Source organism: Acipenser ruthenus, chromosome 6 (genome assembly GCF_902713425.1).
Source record: "Acipenser ruthenus chromosome 6, fAciRut3.2 maternal haplotype, whole genome shotgun sequence".
NCBI lineage: Eukaryota > Metazoa > Chordata > Actinopteri > Acipenseriformes > Acipenseridae > Acipenser > Acipenser ruthenus.
The window spans coordinates 63,633,431-63,653,716 of NC_081194.1; the positions used below are offsets into that span (position 1 = coordinate 63,633,431).

Sequence of the window (20,286 nt, forward strand, 5' to 3'; positions counted from 1 at the left end):
TCCTATGATTTACACATTTCAACAAACAAAATACAGTTCTTACACACTCTAAAACAGGAATTTATATTCTATTCCTAGAACAATTTATCCACTAACTTGATAGCATTAGCTACAGTTAATTTTTACACATTGTTTTGGGTCAGCTCGCAATAAACAAATAGTTCTTTTCAAATAGAGATTAGCTTGTTGATTTCCAATAGTCTCGCAGCATTATCTTCGACTTGTCGGGAGTTTTCCAACTGGAAACAGTAGCGTTGACCAGACGTAACTCAGTTAAGACAATGCGTTGCAATTACCTTAGGCCCAGCTGCTGGCTATGCTTCCGTTTGTTTCGTGCAGCGACGTGGAAACCAAGACCCGCTTTCAGATCAAGGCAGTGTCCCGTTTAGTTTTTCAGTCTCTCGTATGGCAAAGAGCTAGGGCTCTCTTCAAAGCTGATTTCAATCTTCTCAGAACATGATTTTAGCCAGTCTTCAGACCATAGATTCTCCCATGATTCCAGCACACTTTCCCATTGCTTTCTCCAAGCTTCAGAAACTTTCTTCAGAGCAGTTCAGTTTCCATTTCATTCCTCAGAACTACTTCTCCAGCACTACTCCTGATTGTCAAAGTTCAGAGACTTTGTGTGTGGAGCCTTGGGTTTCATGTCAGGAGTGCTGTTTGAAAGTCGTGCTGGTTGTTTTTGTTATCCTCTCTTCACCCCTGTGATTGGATAGTTTGTTTATTTTGGGCTGTGCCCGAGTCCACGTGGGGTGTTTCCCATTGGTTGCTCTCGTTCCGAGAGTCCCAGTGTTCTCAACTGGTTCGCTGTTTCACCCCCTGTCGGCTGTATTTATGAGGGGTCCTGTTCTCTCTCAGTAGTGTCAAGGCATTCCAAAGGCATTCCGTCTGGTTTCACCTTTTGAAAGACACCACCGGTGCCACAGAATTTATTCAGCGCTGGTGAAGATAAACCACTTGTCCAGTATTTAGTTTATGACTCTTTTTAAAAGCATTCTTTGTCAGTGGGGGAGTTTGTGAAAGGAAACCAAGTGGACACAGGGAATGGCTTAGGACCCTCCTCTGTATATTCCATTTCTGTTAATTTCATACACAGAATGATATTATGACCCAATCTGATGCTACTTCATGGTTACAGCATGCCCTACATAAGCTTACAACTGGGTCGATTTAAGACAGCACAAATGAAAACTGCTGTTCCCAAGGTCACTACATTTTCGTCAAACCATCCATCTTACTGAAAAAATCTCTACATACCCAAATTACGGACCAGTACTGGTCACTGTGTTAAAGAGTAAGTAGCAGGTTCCGAAAAATACAGCGTTATATGTCCCCACGTGTTGCAAAAACTGTTTAAATAATGTACCTGTAATATGCAGGGTTCTCACCAGGAATTTTTCACAGGGTGTTGGTGGGAGGAGCGGGGGGCGGCGAAAGAAACGGAGATCCTCGCAACCCCCTGCAGGAGAGGCAGGACAAGTCATGCACATGCTTACGCTTTGTGGAAGTAGTTGTCAGCATATATAATAGTCTATATCTATGGTTGTCAGTTGGTAGATGCAGAGTCTGCGTCGTATGATGACATACTCCCTAGCAACACATGGACGCCATTCCACGGAGGGGAAACTAGATTTTTGCCATAGTGTTATTGTTTCTGTCCTGAGAAAACTGTTTTTAGCTTTTAAAACATTAAGAACGGCCTACGATTATGTGGATATAATTAGTGCCTTCAATCGTAGCCTACTGCATAGTAGTAATTTCTGCATGTGAGTTGGATTGTATTATTTGTAGTTAAAATAATATAGGCTACTTATTGAATACTAAAAAAACCTATACTAATAACGTGCATCATCTCACGTTTTAAATATTCTAATAAACTTTACTGTGATCATGTGATTGTGGAGTTTTGCTTTTGTTGTCGTTGTTCCGATGGTTGTTGCACCATTAAAAGACGTAACTTACACTTGATCACACGTGTGCTTGCAAGAATAAGTGGAAAACCCGTTTGTCACTGTTGTTCCATAGTTAAGGAATATACAACATAAACGTTTTTTCCACTTATCGCAAGTAAAACTGGACATGTACTGTGTCCCACATTTTATACTTTAAAACCTACATATTATATGAAAATCTATCTATGGGAAACTGAAGTCATACAAAAGGATTATTGTAAAATTGTGGAACTTTGTTTTTTTTTCTAAAGAATGTTGTTTCAAACATACCCTCTGGTCCCGAAAGAACATTTTCACATACGGCAAGCCAGAAACACGCAGTTTCAAGTTCCCCCCCTCCCCCCCCCCCCCGTTGTTTGCTATTTCTTGTGTTGAAATATATTTTGGAAATAGTAACAGAGTGGATTTGAAAGAGGAATAATTTAATAAAATAATAAACACATTTATTATTTTAAAAAGAAGGATTCGTCTCACTATGATTTATTGAGTTTTAATGTCAGGTGCAATATTACTGTCAATAGTGACAGGTGAAAGAACACAGTAATTTTTTTTTTTTTTTTTTTTTTTTAAACACAGTAGTGGCTTTACAATCCTACTAATATTATTAATCACATTAGTACAATCTAACAAGAGCTGCAGTTGGTCAGGCAGGCATTAATATTAACATACACTAATAGCACTGTCTACTGGCACAATTTTGCTTTACTGTTCTGTAGTGGAAAGAAAACCGTGTCACAGTCAAAATAATGTAAAGGATTATGCAGTACATGAACATCTCTGCAAACCTATTCAGAATTTAGGAAATCTGTAATGACGTTTTTTCACATGGGACTAGGTGGCATAGTGCAATTTAAATATAATATTTACATTTATTGTAAATGGTAGGGTCTGGCATTAAAATATCTATGTGTTTTCAAATAAAATACACTTTTTTTGCCTTGCTGAAACAGTATGTTTATAACTTGTTAAGTGGCTAAAGTTTTTCCAGTGTGTTAAGTTACTTTAGCCACAGTGGCTAACTAAATGAAAGTCTTAGAGGGAATGTAGTTATGGTATAATAATAAAGACCTGCAACGGTGTTGGTTGTTATAGAGCTGTGTATCTAGGGCGCACCCAGGATCTAGTCTCATCCGTCAAAAGGGGGGGGGGGTGCTAATAAAGTTCAGTGAAGTTCAATCTCGTCTCCGTGTCGCATACATTAAACGCACCATCCCATTGAAGAGTATTGAGAGCTGAAACAAGTATTTTAAGCAAACCAATTTCTCACATAAAGGAATAATAAACAATGTTTCACAGGATTATTATTATTTTTTTGAATACAGCGTCATTTTTCCAGGTAACAACATAACGGCCCGTTGCGCTCAAAAGCGCTGGCGAGAACCCTGATATGTATTATTGTTAACATCCTGACAACGTTTTACACTTATAACTAAAGTCATGCATGTAGAGTGATTAAGTAGCAAGTGTATACAGTATGACAATAACAATTTTGAGCATCAGGCCTTGTGTATTTGAAATCTGGCTGCACTTTTTAGATTGCCATACAAATCATACCTCTACTGTGTACTAATCTCTAGATTTACACACTAAGATCTGTGGAAAATGATATCCACACCACATAGCTGATTTGCCAACCTCAGATAAATACTGAATACAAGTGCTAACTTATATTTATAGACTAAGCATTCTCAATTTTCTGTAGCCACATACAAATGTCACACAGCAATAATTCAAACTTTTTTTTTATGTGCTATCAAATGTATGGACCATAATCGAATTCACATGCATTATTTAACCACAACATAAAGTAATATATATATATATATATATATATATATATATATATATATATATATATATATATATATATGCGAGGCTAGTTATTATATGCAAAGTGTTGCCCATTAATTGATCTGAATTGAAGAGTCAAAATAACTGCAGTGACCTCTCCGAATGGATGCACACAGAGGGTAGTTTATCTCATGTTTATAGCCATTTCCTATGTTCTTCATTTAATGACTACCTGCAATTAACAATTATCCAAAACAACCAAAGGCATACTGTATACAGTGGTAAAAAACAAATGTAAAGGTGCTGTAATGAATCAAAACTCAAACATGTGTACATCATTCGTAATATTCATCCAAAGATTTAAGAAAAAATGGAAAATAATGTTTTATACGTCTTGAAACAAGCCCTAGTGTAGCTGGTTTCTTCCAACCCAAAATAAATGGCTTGCAGAAACCATTTCCATGTCTGGCTTTGCCTGAGGCTGTGGTTGATTTAAGTGGTTGATCAAGTGCAATGAAAACGAATTATAAATAGTAAACATGGTTTCTTTCTTAACATCAGAAAATGTAAAAAAAAAAGGTGTAGGGAGTTTCATTGACTGTAAATATCTACAAATATAAATGAACAAATCATTCGGCAGTATTAAGTACTTCCAGCTGATGTATGTGTTCCAAAACTATTTTACATGGGCGAATTAATACTTCAAAATAAAAAGAATAAAAATAAAAATAAGAATAATAACATTGAGTCATGTTTTGGCATGTTATATGGAAAGGTCACCCCACAGGCAAGTTATAAGTTTGTCTACTGAAGGCGGCTCTGGGAACATACCTGGCTATAATAATATCCATAGAGAAACTGAAGACCAAAAGAATATAAGTATTTCAAATAATCTAACATTATTTTAGCTTGACAAGGAATTATAAATGTAAAGCGAAATACATGTCTTACAGCTTTTAAAATATATACATATATATAACAAATAGCATATTCCCAACCCAGACATGAACCCCATTACACACAGTGGAAGTCCAGGACGTCCCTGTGCCTTTCAGATGCTTACAACAATAACAAAACAGCAACCCAAAGCTTATAATTATGTGCAAATACTCCAGGTCACAGATGTTCCCAGAGCCTTTTTTAGTGTATGAATCGATAACTTGCTGAATAATGACCTTCTGGTTTGCACTTGAGGCAGGTATTACATGAGGTGGCTTAACTATACAGGACATTCTAAGGTTTGTGCTTTATATGATCTGAAAATATGGCCTGGTGCACACATGGAATTAAACAGTAAAATATCTGTGCAAATAACTAATGGCATTTTGTTGCCAACATTCCTTTTTTTATACAGTGATTAATGTAGAAAGTTAAAAAGTCTGACATATGACATACCCATGGGAGTGCCGACTCCATATGCCTTGGAATCTATAAGGCCACCAATCTGTGTGAGGTTACAGTTCCGCTGTGTAACAAACTCAATGGTCGTTGACTCCATTAAGAAGGCATAATCAGAGGTGAGCACACGCTGGATTCCTTCTTCATTGTTTTTGACAAGCACAGAATGTCTTCGGCTGCTCATAAATTCCCACATCTTGTCATATGTTGAGATTTTTGATTTCTGGAAGAACAAAAAAAAAATACATTGTTACACTTTATTTGAACTAATATAAAGTAGTCTAAAGCCCTCATTTATTGATCAGTTTAGAGCAACTTCAGTTAACAGCAGGAACAGAAACAGTCATAATACAAAGGACAAAGATATTTGAAAGGTTTGCAAAAAAATTAATAAATAATGATGATGATGATAATAATAATAATGCTGTAAGTATCAATTTGATGTATTTTTGTGCATAAACACAGATATAGTTTATTCTCATATATTGCATCATAAGACAACTGAGAAATTAAGCGGAATTTAACTAAACTCATGTAAATACATATTGGGGTTATAGCCTAGGCCCCAAGATACATGAATAGAAACAGTTGTCAAAATGTTTTTTTTTTTGTTATTGTTGTTCTTGCATTTCTAACCATTTTAATCTCACTCTGGAGCTCTGCATTATAATTTCTCATTTCTCTGTGCTTCAGTGGTACAAACAGATTGATACACGATGGTGCGATTGACAGAGCATTGTGTTTTGAGGAATCATATCATCATAAGGAACTGTTGACACGTACCAGTGGTAAGCCTGTCGCACACCAGTAAAAGTACGCGTACCACAGGTTGGAAACCACTGGTATAGCTGGTCAAGTCGAGTGGCTCCCTACAACAGACTGAGATGCTCCATTTTAGCAAAAAGGGATTTGAAGAGGAATCGAATCCTGAAAATAGATTTGGGTAATATCGAGAACCAGATAACCCTATGTCACCCCTACCATAAACAGCGTTACTCTCATCAACCAGTATCAAGAGAACCGTACTTCCTTGCGTCAGTAGGGACCACAATGAGCGTTACACTGAAATTAAGGCAACATTTTTCAGAGATCAAGATCAGAATCTTAGAACGATGATGATGATGATGATGATGATGATGATTTTGAAGATGAATGATGACTCGAAAAATCTCCAAAATAGAACAGTCCTGAGAATTCTCAGCTGGCTGACTTCATCCTTCAAAATACTGCTTGTCTCAACTAATCATGTAGCACTGACAGAAACACAACACGCTTGCAAACTGAAGGTTATAGTTTCAAATACTACGCATACAGACTTTTTTTTATATATTTATATATAAAAAAAATATTTTTTGAAGGCAAATGTTCCATTTTAAAACAGAAATAAATCATTTAATATAAATGATATAGACGTCACAATAAGTGTGTTCCCTGGTATATTTCCATGTTGACCTGTAATATACATATGCGTGGATAAAAGTGGCTGGGGCCTGCAAAAATCTGCTAAAAAACGGAGGAAGAAGGAGGACATTTTTACCTTACTTTGGCGACTTATTTCTCTTACTGTATGACAGGGATGGACTTTTTTTCTACATTTCACCTAAGAGTTTTGGGAACTACAAATTAAAAGTGAAATGGTGCTTTTGGCTGATTTACTTTTGCTGCGCCAATACCCTGAAAACACATAAACCATCCTTGCTGTATAGTAGAGTCTGGCAGTTCTCGCGCTTTGCTGATATCTTGGCGTTTGCTGATAACTTGGCGTACATATAGATATGTACAATAGGCTTAAACAGTACAATAGTATGCTACCTGTGCAGGCTTTTTTTTGTCTGTCCGACAAGTAATACAGTACAAAACAAACCATGCTGATGCGTTGTAGGCTTCACATTGTTGAAGGATGTGTAGATAATAAAATATTATTTTAAATTTAAACTAAATTATTTCAGCATATTTTCTTTTATCCATCTCATATTGTTTATCCTTGCCACCACCAGTAAATAAGCTCCTTCACCTGTTGTCAATAGAATAAATACTGTGCGCAACTTCAGACCTGTTGCCACCCACAATTTGTATGCTAATTAGAAATTTTCCGACCGGTATTTTTGCGTCTAATTAGTTAGTAAATCGGGTGTGACACTTTGGGAAATACCATGTGCAGTCATCCTGCAATTCTGGCCAAATTACCGTTGCTTAGTAATAAAGTATTAACCCAAGACACCCAAGACACTGTTTGGTGGTAGCAGTTGTATGCATTACACAATTACCAACAAAATGATGTTTATACAAATATGCAATATAATGATTCTGCATATGATTTACAGCCCCTTTTTGATTGAAGAACGTATAAGAATTAATTTTGCAGGACTTTGACTGACTATCGAGAGTCACAGCAGTGTTACTCCAGCCTTTGTTATAACTTGGCTGGATAGTCATTGCGAAATATCTGCAAAATGTATTCAGATTGCACATTCTCATATGCAATCTTAACAAGAATATCCTTTCTCACTCGCCCTCTGACATCATTGTCCTATCCTTTTTACTATCCTTGGTTTCATACTGGTGTTGAGTTATTTTGTGGTACGCGTTAAAAAGTGGTACACCATGTACTGCGACTGGGGACGATATTACTGTGAATGTATGCAGTGAATTTATGTCTGCTGTGTGGTCTTTACCCATTTGGGCTTTCACTAAAATCTTTCATTGTTTTTAAAAACTCCCCCTCATTCCAACCGCCACTATGCAGCAGTTCATGTACCTAAGGGTTTGTTGGGTCAGTTTCACTTCCTCTTTCAGCGGCCTGGAGATCAACCCTTTGCCCCCCAGAAGTCTGTATGCCAGTCTTTCCACTATCAGTCATTTATTTCCCCACCGTGCATTTGTTTTCTAGCATGCAATTCGTCATGAATTAATCTGCTTCAATTTGATTTGCCAATCAATGCTAAAGCGTATTTCTTGTCTTGGTGAACTGTACATTCAGTAATTAACCACACCCCTGGAAACATGGTACATGTTAATACTTCCACCCAGTTTTTACAGACATCTGTCTGATTTTTGGTGTCCTGACAACAAAGCAGACACAAACACATCACTCCCATAAAACAACACAAGAAGAACAGCTGAACAGATTTAATGTACTATTTGAAATATCATGTTTGTACATTACCTCCTGCCCATATGAATAACTCCTACAGTACACACAAACACATATACAAGCATTTACAAACACATCAAGTAAGCCAACGGGGTTATTCCCACAATATGTGAAACTGCTGGAGTCCCTAACAATTGTATATCAATATACAAACCCAGCATGCATTCTCAACAGTGTCAAAAGATAATCATTTCCCAGAATGTATGTTCTACAGATTACCTGAAGTTTCACAACATCAGCATCATAACATAATAAGAACCTGCACATTATCCAGGACCATTTTTCCAGCTCCACTTTGTGTAAAGGAAGGCCTAAAATCCGGCTCTGATCCTGTGCCAACATTGACACAATGCGCCCAATTACTACAGCTGTGTGGGAGTAATCGGGAGCCTCTTTTTGAAAATACATTTCTGAAGGCTAAATTGTTCACAATTAAAAAGGTGATGGCTTATACAGTAAATGTTAGTCAAAGCAAAACTGAACCGTATGCTGCTGGGGAAAAATAAAAACTACAATTTTTACAAACACAAAAAAATACAGACAGTGGGATGTATTTCCACATAAATTCATCACCCCAGTTGGTGGCCTGTAAAGCCAAAAATGACCCTGCCCAGTTCATCTTTGTAGCATAAGCACAAAAACTATAAAACCTGCTCACATGGAGCTCTTTCCTTTGTGACAGCAGTTTTCATGGCCCATAGAACGCAATTACAAAACTCAGGAAAGGTATTCCTGTCAAGAAACGGGTGAGCAGAGAGGAAATAGAAATGCATTGATGGGAGTAAAGCATTTATAGTTTTTATTAAGCACATGCTTTTGGATCACTATGATTATGTGTAAGACCACATTGGGGTTTATTGAATTGATTACAACTATGGTGGATCTAAATACTGATGTTGTTTAAAAAGGGAACTGTGAAAACCAACACCTCTAACATTGTGATTGAGTCTCAAGTGTTTAGAGTAATTGAACAGTCAATATTAATTTTAACAGTTATTTGCAATTTTTGCTTCATCATATAAAACCTAAAGAACTCTTTCATCTTTCAAATATGTTCTTGAATACAAATGAACCAAAAAAATACAATGCTCTTGTTGCAGTTACAATTCATAAAATCTGAAACAAATGAATCTCTGGAGCCGAGAGACAGTGCCTCTGTTTGATAAAAGTCATGATAAACAACGGGCTAAAGAAAAAAATAATATTCTAGGCACATCTCTAAAGGAATAAATGTTTAATATTATGAATACAATGCGCTATATTGGACAATATGAATTTAAGCAGATTCCATTCTTTTCTAACCATTTTAAATATCGCAGCTTGAAACTCTGGGGCAATTCAATATTTAAGTTTGATGTGTTTGTTTTTGTTCACAAGCATGCATATACATACAGTACATATCTCCTTTATACAGTATAATATGGGAGACAAACAGAAGAAAACTTCAACTGGGCCTGAAAAAACAGTTGCCATATGAAGCACACACGTTTTGTGTATTGTGGTATGTCATTCGTCTTTACTGATATTTCACTACTAATAGTCTCAAAAGTGTTTTCTGCAGATTTCTAACCTCCTTAAAGTCATTGGTCTATTCATTTTCATAAACAAGATTAGTAAATGTAGTTAAATGCAAACACTATTTTAGTTTAGCTGTAAAAACACAGGTTAGAAAGTTCTGGACTAGCATCTTATTTATTTATTTATCTTTTATAAATTTAGGTCGTTGCCAATTATTTTTATTATTTTCTCCCAATTTGGAATTGCCAATTATTTTATTATGCTCAGCTCACCGCTACCACCCCTGCGCTGACTCGGGAGGGCAAAGACGAACACACGCTGTCCTCTGAAGCGCGTGCCGTCAGCCGACCGGTTTTTTCACACTGCGGATTCACCATGCAGCCACCCAAGAGCTACAGCGTCGGAGGACAACGCAGCACTGAAATACACGTCTTGGTTCATTACAGTGTTAAAAAATAAACATAAAAAACACCAAACATCAGAACAAACAACTGTTTACTAATACTACATGGATGTGTAAAACAAAAAAGTACACAGTACTGTACTGTACTCATAGTACTACAACAGCGTACTATCAGCGTACTACCTTAAAAACAGTAAACAAACTTGGTATACAGTACTTATATTTAATACAGAAGCACAATTTTAAAAGAAGTAGTTGTCTAGTTTGTTTTTTTACGATTCACCACCACCAGCTGGAAATCACTCTCAATTTTGCATGCAGCTTCGTAGTCAATTTCAAAACACAGAATACAACAGATTTTGAGATGCCAAACTTTTCTGCTAGCCGTACTTGTTTAGCACCGGGTTCACGTATTGCCTCAAGAATCTGAACTTTATCGGCTACAGAAAGGTCTACATGTTTTGATGCCATAATGACAGACGACAATCAGACTCAGTAAATGTACAGCTGTGTTATGAAAACCGATACGTAAATAAACGCTGCGATGCGTGCGCACAATGTTTTCGTGTGCGTCCCGTAGCCATAGAAATTGTTAAAAAAAAGTTGCCATTAAGCGGGGCAGCAGTGTGGAGTAGTGGTTAGGGCTCTGGACTCTTGACCGGAGGGTTGTGGGTTCAATCCCCAGTGGGGGACACTGCTGTTGTACCCTTGAGCAAGGTACTTTACCTAGATTGCTCCAGTAAAAACCCAACTGTATAAATGGGTAATTGTATGTAAAATAATGTGATATCTGTATAATGTGAAATAATGTATAATGTGATATCTTGTAACAATTGTAAGTCGCCCTGGATAAGGGCGTCTGCTAAGAAATAAATGAATAATAATAATAATAATAAGTGGCAGATAGTTGTTAGTATCCAAAATCCATTAACATTAAAGTCTATGGGATGGGATTGGTTCATGTGAAAATGTTGTTAATAACCAAAAGTTGTCTTTATCAGGGTTGCTAATAACCGGCATCTACTATATTTGAAAAAAAAAATACATATAACATATACTTCATAATTCTCTCTGATTTATCTTTTTTTTCTCTCTGTCTCTCGCTTGTTGATTCAAACTGAAGTTATCTCAATATTTCGGAACTAAGCAGAGGTCTTAAAAAGCTCTTCAGAAAATTCATTAAAACCTGTCTCCACTGTCTCAAGAACCCAAATCAGATTGTATGACCTTTATGTCTTCCTCTGAAAAATGTAATCTGTTTCAAGTACCTAACTTCATTTTTTTGCAATATGAAGAAAAAGAATAAAAAGACAGGTTCCCAGTTGACTCTAGTAGTGTTGCACCCCATCTAAAACCTATCAAGCAAATCCTGTGGGCATTTTTTTAAATATATTGCTAAATATATGCTGTTAACATTGAAAGTGTTCATTTTTAGAAATCAGAACCAACATAATTATATCTATAAATATCTTTCAATAGATTTGTTTCTGTGAGCAAAACCAAAGCGTACCCAATGGGACAGGAAATCTGTTTGATCTGTTTTTTTATATATATATATATATATATATATATATATATATATATATATATATATATATATATAGTCAACTTTAATTAATATGAATTTCAAGGGACCCGCAAAAAAATGTGTTATCAGTAATTCCTATTATCCTGTCAGTTTTTATTGAAGTTACAGTGACACTAAAATCTAATTTCAATTACAGTACAATGGCATGTATTATACATTTAAAAGTACTGTTTTTAAAAAAAATAAAAATACAGTTGTAAGTGTACTTTTAAACATTGCAATGAACTGCATTTGAAATCTGTATGTCCCATTCTGATCACTGACTTTTTTAAATCACATAAACAAGGCGTCTTTAATATCAAGGTATTGAGCAAATTGGAAACGCTGATGACTTCTATTCAGTTTGCTGTTCATAGGACTGTGTTATTGTATCCCCATTTTTCAGAATGATTGAGAACAGGGGTGAAATTTTCAACAAAAAAGTGCAGGTACTCATATGCGCAGCTGGGTGTAAACATTTTAAAAAGTGACAATGAATAAATACTTTTAAAATATATACACATCAGTACACAATACATTTATGAATATAAAATAAGCCTTAAATTGCTGATAACGTATAACCAATTCACCATAAATAAAGAAGCTGAAATACCTCTGCATGTATCACTCATGTGCTGTAATATAACACTTAAACCTTAAATGATAAGTATTAAGTAAGCAATAAGGCACGACAGGGTGTGGGACATACTCTAATATCCACACGCCCCGGGTGCGTTATAAGTCATGAGTCGGAGGTTGCAGTTGATACGCACACAGCTTTAATGTCCCACACATGACTTGCCATTCTAAAAACTTTAATGCAAATTCTGGCTAGGTGGTAAATCGGTGCAAAGCGAAACGCATTGTGATAATTATTTCTAATATTTATCAACTATGTAATTTATGGCGTACACCGTAGTGTATTTTTGCGTTCAAATTCGTGTGCAGCACCGTTTGTCCGAATATTCGTATAGTTTCTCAACACCAAAGAAAATAATAAGTACTCTGTGCTGCTGTTTTCACGTCGTGCTGCTAAAGTGTTCTCTCGCTGAGCAACCTATGAGGACTGACACAAAGTGAAATTTGTGAAACACGCCAAAATGAAATTTGATCAGAATGAAAGCTAGGCCAATCAACATGCAGTAATTTAATGGATGTTAGTGCTGGCCAATAGCAGCTAGCACAAACAGAAGCAGTATGAGGAATCAGAATGCAAGCAGCATGGACTGTGAAGAATGAGATCTGGATAGCGGCACTGATTAAGATACAGGGTGATTAATAGAAGCATTATGTACATTATGTACATTAATCACCACCCCATCACAGACATCTCATATAATTAGATAATAAATACAATGTAGGACTTTAAAACAATAAAAAGATAAATAAATAAATAAATAAATAAATAAATAAATAAATAATAAAAAAAAAAACATTGTTAACCCTTCATCAGCGGCAAGGGGTACAAATGCACCCCACCGTGTTTAAAATTAAAATATATCATAACTCTGAAGATCACAGGATATCTTTACATGCGATAAAACTTTAATCCATTACCTAATCTTTCTTCAAAGGACACATGGTCATTTTTTGGGGTGCATCTTTTGAGGGTTACAAAAAGATATATTTTTCAAATACCACAATCACAGCTCCTGCTTACTGGCAGAATACATTGTTGAGAGTTGCAAGAAAGCTGAGATGAGATGTAAAATGATTGACTCATAAATATGACTTTAGCCAGTAGTTGTAAAAAAAAAAAAAATACCTGTTAAAATATGTTTATCCCATTTAAGGATTTTCTTTTTTTCCCCCCCAAAGAATGCAATGCTTGTGTCATCTTTACTGCCACCCAGTAACACCCGACAGGGGAATTGATTGTAGCTTCAACCTTTCCTGTAACCAGCAGATAAATCCTCACCGATGACTTCAAAAGTGACTACCTTGTTCCACAGGGCACAATTAACAATCCCTCAACAGGAGGGCACTCTAAAAGAGTAAGAACAGATGCTGACTGGTACATACAACCTCCCCTGCAGCCAGAGTATTTCAACTCTTGCTCCTACTATAGGTCACATGAACATACAGTATGGTGGAAAGTAAACATCATTTCCTCCTCAGACGCTGTTGAAACGGGGAGCAGAGAGATAGCAAAATTAAACCTAATACCTCCCCCGGCAATCTGTTCATATCAATGCTCCCTTGTAGGCCATATTCCTGAATATGACAAAGCCAAATCGAGCCTATTTTTAGCATACATTTTCCCTCAGCACACAACGTATCTTAAAGAATGCAAAGGCAGAGACTTGTGTAACTGCTGTCTCTATGAAGCTATTAGGTATCAATGCAGTATCCCACAGCACAAGTAGATATGTTGTTCTTGGCATTTTCATGCTCACAATTCTGTTAACGCTCCTTGGTCAGCAGTGGGACAATATCAGACAACAATAAATATACAACAATATGGCTAGTTGACGTAGAGGGATACATTTTGGTACTAGCTATGGGGAATAAAAAATGATACTAAAAAACAAGTGGCAAACACATAGACATGATCTGTGCAGCTGTATGTCATGTTCTCTCTTGCCAGTATAATGTTGTTGAAATGAAAGACAGACACATTGAACACTTGTTATGACTGTTCTGTATACATTTAATTGTGTTACTTTGTTCTCTCCATGGTAAGTGCCAAAATTCATCTGTGTAGAATTACCCTTTGGGAAGACAGTCAAATGAATTGTAACTGCTAGTTCTGTCCTAGTCCAGAAAATGATTCCATTAATGCATCAGATCAAAATTATAAATGGTTTTCCTAAATGATTGGATTGAATATATTAAAATTCTGAATCCAAATTCAGGTTCAGGTAATACCAATTGGTAAATCAGAGACTAACTGAACTAATTAAATCTGTGCCTGTTATGTTTTAGTCATTGATGCATCAATGCACTTATAAACAAATGAGCAATGTGACACTCCTCTCATGAATGGAAATGCAGGTTAAAGATACCTACTACCGCATCATACTTCATCAGTAGTGCTATAATTGTATTCTTCCTTAAGATACACAATTAAGATAAAAGATAAAAAATGCGGAATGATACCCCAATATATATTTAAATATGCTTGTTATGGATGACTTCTGTAGCAAAAACATATTAATATGTCAATTACAGTAGTACAGAGTGGGCCCAGCTTCAAACTGTGGGCAAATTGTTCTTATCATATGTTACAACAGAGTGGGCTTTTTCCTCACAATGTAAAACATAGACCAGGAAGACCTTTACTATTTGCTTTGAAACTATATTTATTTCTGTGTCAAGTACATGGATTAGGAGTTCACTTGGGTGAGAACATCCTTGCTGTATCAATGCCATATTTAGTATTCTACTATTCATTTGTTTTTAAGATGGCTTTTACTGTATTAGAGATATTGGCAACACATAATGGTATTTCTACTGTCGACCTAAATATACAAGAAATTACATGACAAACCTTGTTTTCACAATGGAAATGAAACATCAACAAATAGGGGTTGCCAAGACAATAAAATAACTTACTTCAATAAAATACTTCAATGTAAGAACAGTGTCCTAAATCTAATAGTGTTTATTAATTAGACCAATAAAACAACAACTACATTACAAGCTTTACAAGTCAATTACATATAGTTTTTCACCAACGTTTAAAAGGTAAAAAAAATATTTTATTTTTTAATACAGTGTTCAACATCATTAAGAGTAAGGCAATATACAACACTGCCTCTGTACTTGTCTAGGGGTTGCTAGTTTTTTCTTATTTTGAGCAAAAAGAAAGCTGTGTAGGGTTTCTACTGTCTTGGATAATTCACATGCTAAATCACTGAAAAAATTCAACAGTAAAGGGCAGAATTATAACTCAACAAAGAACTTCACTTTGAGATTAATGAGCTGTAACTAAAAGAAACATAAGAAAAAAAAGCCAACACATTTTTGGAACTGTTCAGAGAGACATGGGGCTTTTGCCACATATGCCTTAAGAAATATAGCACATTTACATAATGGCAGATCAATGTATGTATACACAGCAGAAACACTGCATATAGTAAATAGTCCATCAACAAAATATACAGTGTATTTACCAACACATCATATCATGTTTATCTTTTTAACTGATACAGAACATTCTTCTGTATAAGACATAAAGCATATTAATCAATAAAAGGGGAAGAATCTAGTACCTGAAAGACTTTCACTGCAGTGGGAAAAGACAATTTGACAGCAGTGGTTATTCAGCTGTAGCCTTCACTAAAGTGGTACAGTATTTGTGCTTTTGGAAGGACTTACTTACACAAGTATATTTCTGTAACGCTAAGAAATTCCAACTCTGCCACCAGTTCACTTAGTTTCCAGAGTTTTGAAGTATAGTGTGTTTAGATTTAATTTGGTTTTATGTTTTACCCTTGTAAGCACTTGTTGATTTATGTTTTACCCTTGTAAGCACTTGTTGACATAGACCAGGAACTAAACAAAATGATAACTACTGTTAAAAACTGTATTCTTCTCTGGTCTATTGATGGCTCAAATAGAGCAGCTGATAAAGACTGCCTGTGATGCTTTGTGATGCAATGCTAACTTTTTATTGTGACTTTTTTTTGGTGGTAAGCCAAGGTTCAAACAAAATGTTCCTGTTTTATATTCCTCCAGTACATCTGTCACTCTTTCCACCAATATAATATCCTACTTAGAATAATGCAGCCACACATCTGGTAGTATCAGTCATTTTATAATTTCCCCTCCAAATCTAAAATAGTCATTTACTTTCTCAGAAAGGCTTTGGTAATCAAAGTAACTAGAACAAACTTAGATGGGCCGAATGGACTCCTCTCATTCGTGAATTTCCTTTTTTCTTATATGTACTTATGTTTTTATACACCTCTGGCAATTTATTTAGGGATGGATTCAATAAAAAAAAAATCGCACCTATTTCAGTTTTATGGCACTATTACACACCAGTACAATAGCAAAAGGGTCAACAACTTGTAATACTATTCTCTAAAGCTAAACCCTTCATTTTAAACACCCATATACAGGTACACTGGACAGTTTGGTTAAATGTCACCATATAAAAGCTGTATTTTTTTAACTTAGTAGTTGCCAATTGATTTTTACCCCATTTTTCTCCCAATTTGAAATAGCCAATTGTATTATTTTAGGCTCAGGTCACCGCTACCACCCCTGCGTTGACTCGAGAGCGGCGAAGACAAACACACGCTGTCCTCCGAAACATGTGCTGTCAGACGACCGCTTTTTTTCACTCTGCAGGCCCGCCATGCAGGCACCTCACAGCTACAGCGTCAGAGGACAACGCAGCTCTGGGCAGCTTACAGGCAAGCCCGTAGACGCCCGGCCAGTCTACAGGGATTGCTGGTGCACGGTGAGCCATGGACACCCTGGCCGACCTAATATTCATGCTGCCATGAGTTGACACAAACTTCAATTGCATCTATTAATTAAAAATGACCTATTAACTGTAAACGTGATTTTTTTTATCTCCTTACATGCAAAAAGTGTGATTCATTTGTTTTTCTATTGCAACTTTAATAACACATATTGCCTTTTGTTATTTAAATGTAATGAACTAACTGGTTCCAAGGCTGCACACAGCATGTAAGTATAATGTTTCTTGACAAGTGTTTAGCTGATATTTAATTTGGCACACTATTTTTTATTCCTGAGCTAACAAATGATATGTTTACTAATGATTTCATTTTTTGATTTAAACATGTTCTGAGGGGGTTTTCCTTTTTTCTGTGAAGGCAATGAATTAAAGAAAACCATAAGCGCCTCACTTAAAAAAAACTGCCAAGGGAAACAGAATGAAAAATAACTCAATTTCTAAGCCTTAATTAGATGTAATTACATTAGATGGTAAGTGAGACTCAATAGTAGTGATATGCAGCATTATTGTTGTAAGTCTCACACAATAGTAAAATAAAAGGAAAAATAACTCCCAAGTCACTATTTAGATACGGTAATTAGCTATCATGAAGTGTATTTTCCAAAATAAAATTTGTGTCAGTATTTAAATAAATTGCAGGGAGACTTTTCCATGTGTAAACATAGAAATCATTTCACTAGATTCATTAAGCAAAGTTTGCAACAGTTTTTTTTAATGTAAAAATGAAAATGTAATTAGTAATTTTATATAACTAGTAACAAACAGGTGTGTATTGATAGTTATTTATGGACATACTGATTTGTTTAAATTCTCATTTTTTTGTTGTTGACAAAGTAATAAATCTGGGACAAACATTTCAATGAAACCAATTTTGCTGAGTGAATCGAATACTTTGTATGTTTTGGGCACACGGTCATATGGACACAGCTTTATGGGGTCAATAAACTCTACACACTAAGATCAAATCTTGATAGGCAAAGACATTTTACCACTATGTAATTTTCCAGCACAGTGCTTTCAAACACCACCAAACTCATCAGCACATCACACGCTGCAATCAATATTAGGCAATGACAGCAATGAAATTCAATTGTTTAAATTATACCACTAATATCTTAGAAACAAGAAAAAACAAATAAGGACAGGCACTGGTGGTATTTATATATATTTTTTTTAATTTATTTTTTATTCTATCTCTATCTATCTAAACCGTGTGAGGTTAGAGGCAGTGTGTCTACAGAGCCATTGTAAACCCCCACAGCGTTGTAACCCCCCCCCCCCCCCAGAGATTTATGGGTAAATGTCCAAAGTAAAGCATTATCATGTTTATTTTGGACATTTACCGCTTAACTTGGTAAATGTCGACATTTGCTAGTAAATCTTGAGATTTGCCAATATTCTGACTTTTACTGTAACATATACATATTTTACATTTATAGAAAAATAGAAACCTTGGTTTACATTATAAACGCTATTCTATTTCAGCATACTGGCGTCTCCACACTTTCTACCAATCTATTTCCTTGCTTCCTCACAATTCCCATTTTTTCCCTCCCCCTAAGTTGGCTTGCTGCTGGTTACTAGTACTCCTTTATGTTCACACCCCTCCTGTCAGTCCAGCTTTCTCTTGCAGGCATGCCTGTTGGCAGTGTGCCACATGGATCACTGTGTAGGGAACCATTCAGCTGCTACTCACTGTTCTAATGCTAATTCTGTTCCCGTCTATACATTACACATCCTTCCATTATCATAAATAAATCATGAATATTCAAGTTGTGCAAGATGCAAATATACTTGTTATGTATGCACCAACAAGTTACCATGCCTCCTGTCGTGAAATGAATACCGGACAAGTCCTGACTGTGTGCCCAGACTGAAAGCAATCAAATGCCTGCAGTTTTCTACCACATACAATATGTCTATTAATTGAGTTCCAAGCCTGTAGGATATAACATTTTTCTGATCATGATTGTGCGTCATCCTTTTCCTTAGTGTTTTGTAGGTTTTCTTCCTTAGAAATGTATAATGCTGCATCTCACAAAAAATGTATCAAAAACAGCCAATAACATTATATAATGAATGCTAAACAATAACAAGTTATTAATAATTGGATGAATTATAGCAGGGATTGGTAACCATCATATATTTGAACTTATAAAACGGAATGTTCGAATGCTGCACGCTGATTGGCTGTTGAGGACTTTTAACCAAGCAGATCAATAGCACAATGCACGGCGGAACTTATTTTTGCCCAAGCATGTCTGATTAATAAATTATCACTACACGACATTTTAAACTCGCAATAAATTTACACATTGGTGTGAGATGTCTTTTAAAGTTTTTCAAAATAAGTGACATTCCTTTTGTCACATTTGATCTTTTCGGAGGCATGACAGTTGAAAAAAAAAAGAAAATCTAACAAGTCAATAACTTAATCAAAATCAAAGAAAACAAAAATTAAGCAAAACACAAAAAAACTACCCGGGCAGCTGGTGTTTTTATTGATTGGATGAAATAAAAAGAAATGGTAATCAACTTAAAAACAATTTATCTTGAAAATTTAAATGGTCTGTTACGAGAATTCTATGCTGCCGCCCGTAATTCGGCTGGTCAAGACTCAATTTCTAGCTTTGTTGGCCTCCGTGCTGGTCTCAATCGCTACGTAAACAGCGTTGACACGAACCATAATGTTAGCCTTTAGTGACCAAGCATATAAAAATGCCAATATTGAATTTTTGTTGATAATTAAAAGATACAAAAAAGGAGGCAAAGACACCGCAGTTCACTATTCATGCATTATTAGCGCTGACCTGGATAAGCTACAAAACTCAGCTGCTCTTTCTAGCAACACACCTTCTGGTCTGGTGCATAAAGTCTGAGAAGGGCAGTGTCTGTTTAAGCCTGACAGCTTTGTTGTGAAGATGCAAATGTACTAGAATTCATATCCTTAAACTACAATAAAGAAACAAAAAAATCACAAAGCTATTAATTAAATAAAGAAAGCAAGCCACAGTGAGTTTATGTGTGTCATGCCCTGTAATCCCCTTGTGCCCTGTTTTGAGTTTTAAA

General features: G+C 35.8%; 1 protein-coding gene across 1 annotated transcript in view; it reads right to left on the minus strand.

The window, feature by feature from the left end:
* LOC117410621 (glutamate receptor ionotropic, kainate 2) overlaps positions 1 to 20,286 on the minus strand; it is a gene marked incomplete in the record, with an annotated part of 207,397 nt that overhangs the window by 23,878 nt on the left and 163,233 nt on the right. The window contains 1 exon segment of the mRNA XM_059025657.1: positions 5,139 to 5,364. Coding sequence (XP_058881640.1) covers positions 5,139 to 5,364 — 226 coding nt within the window.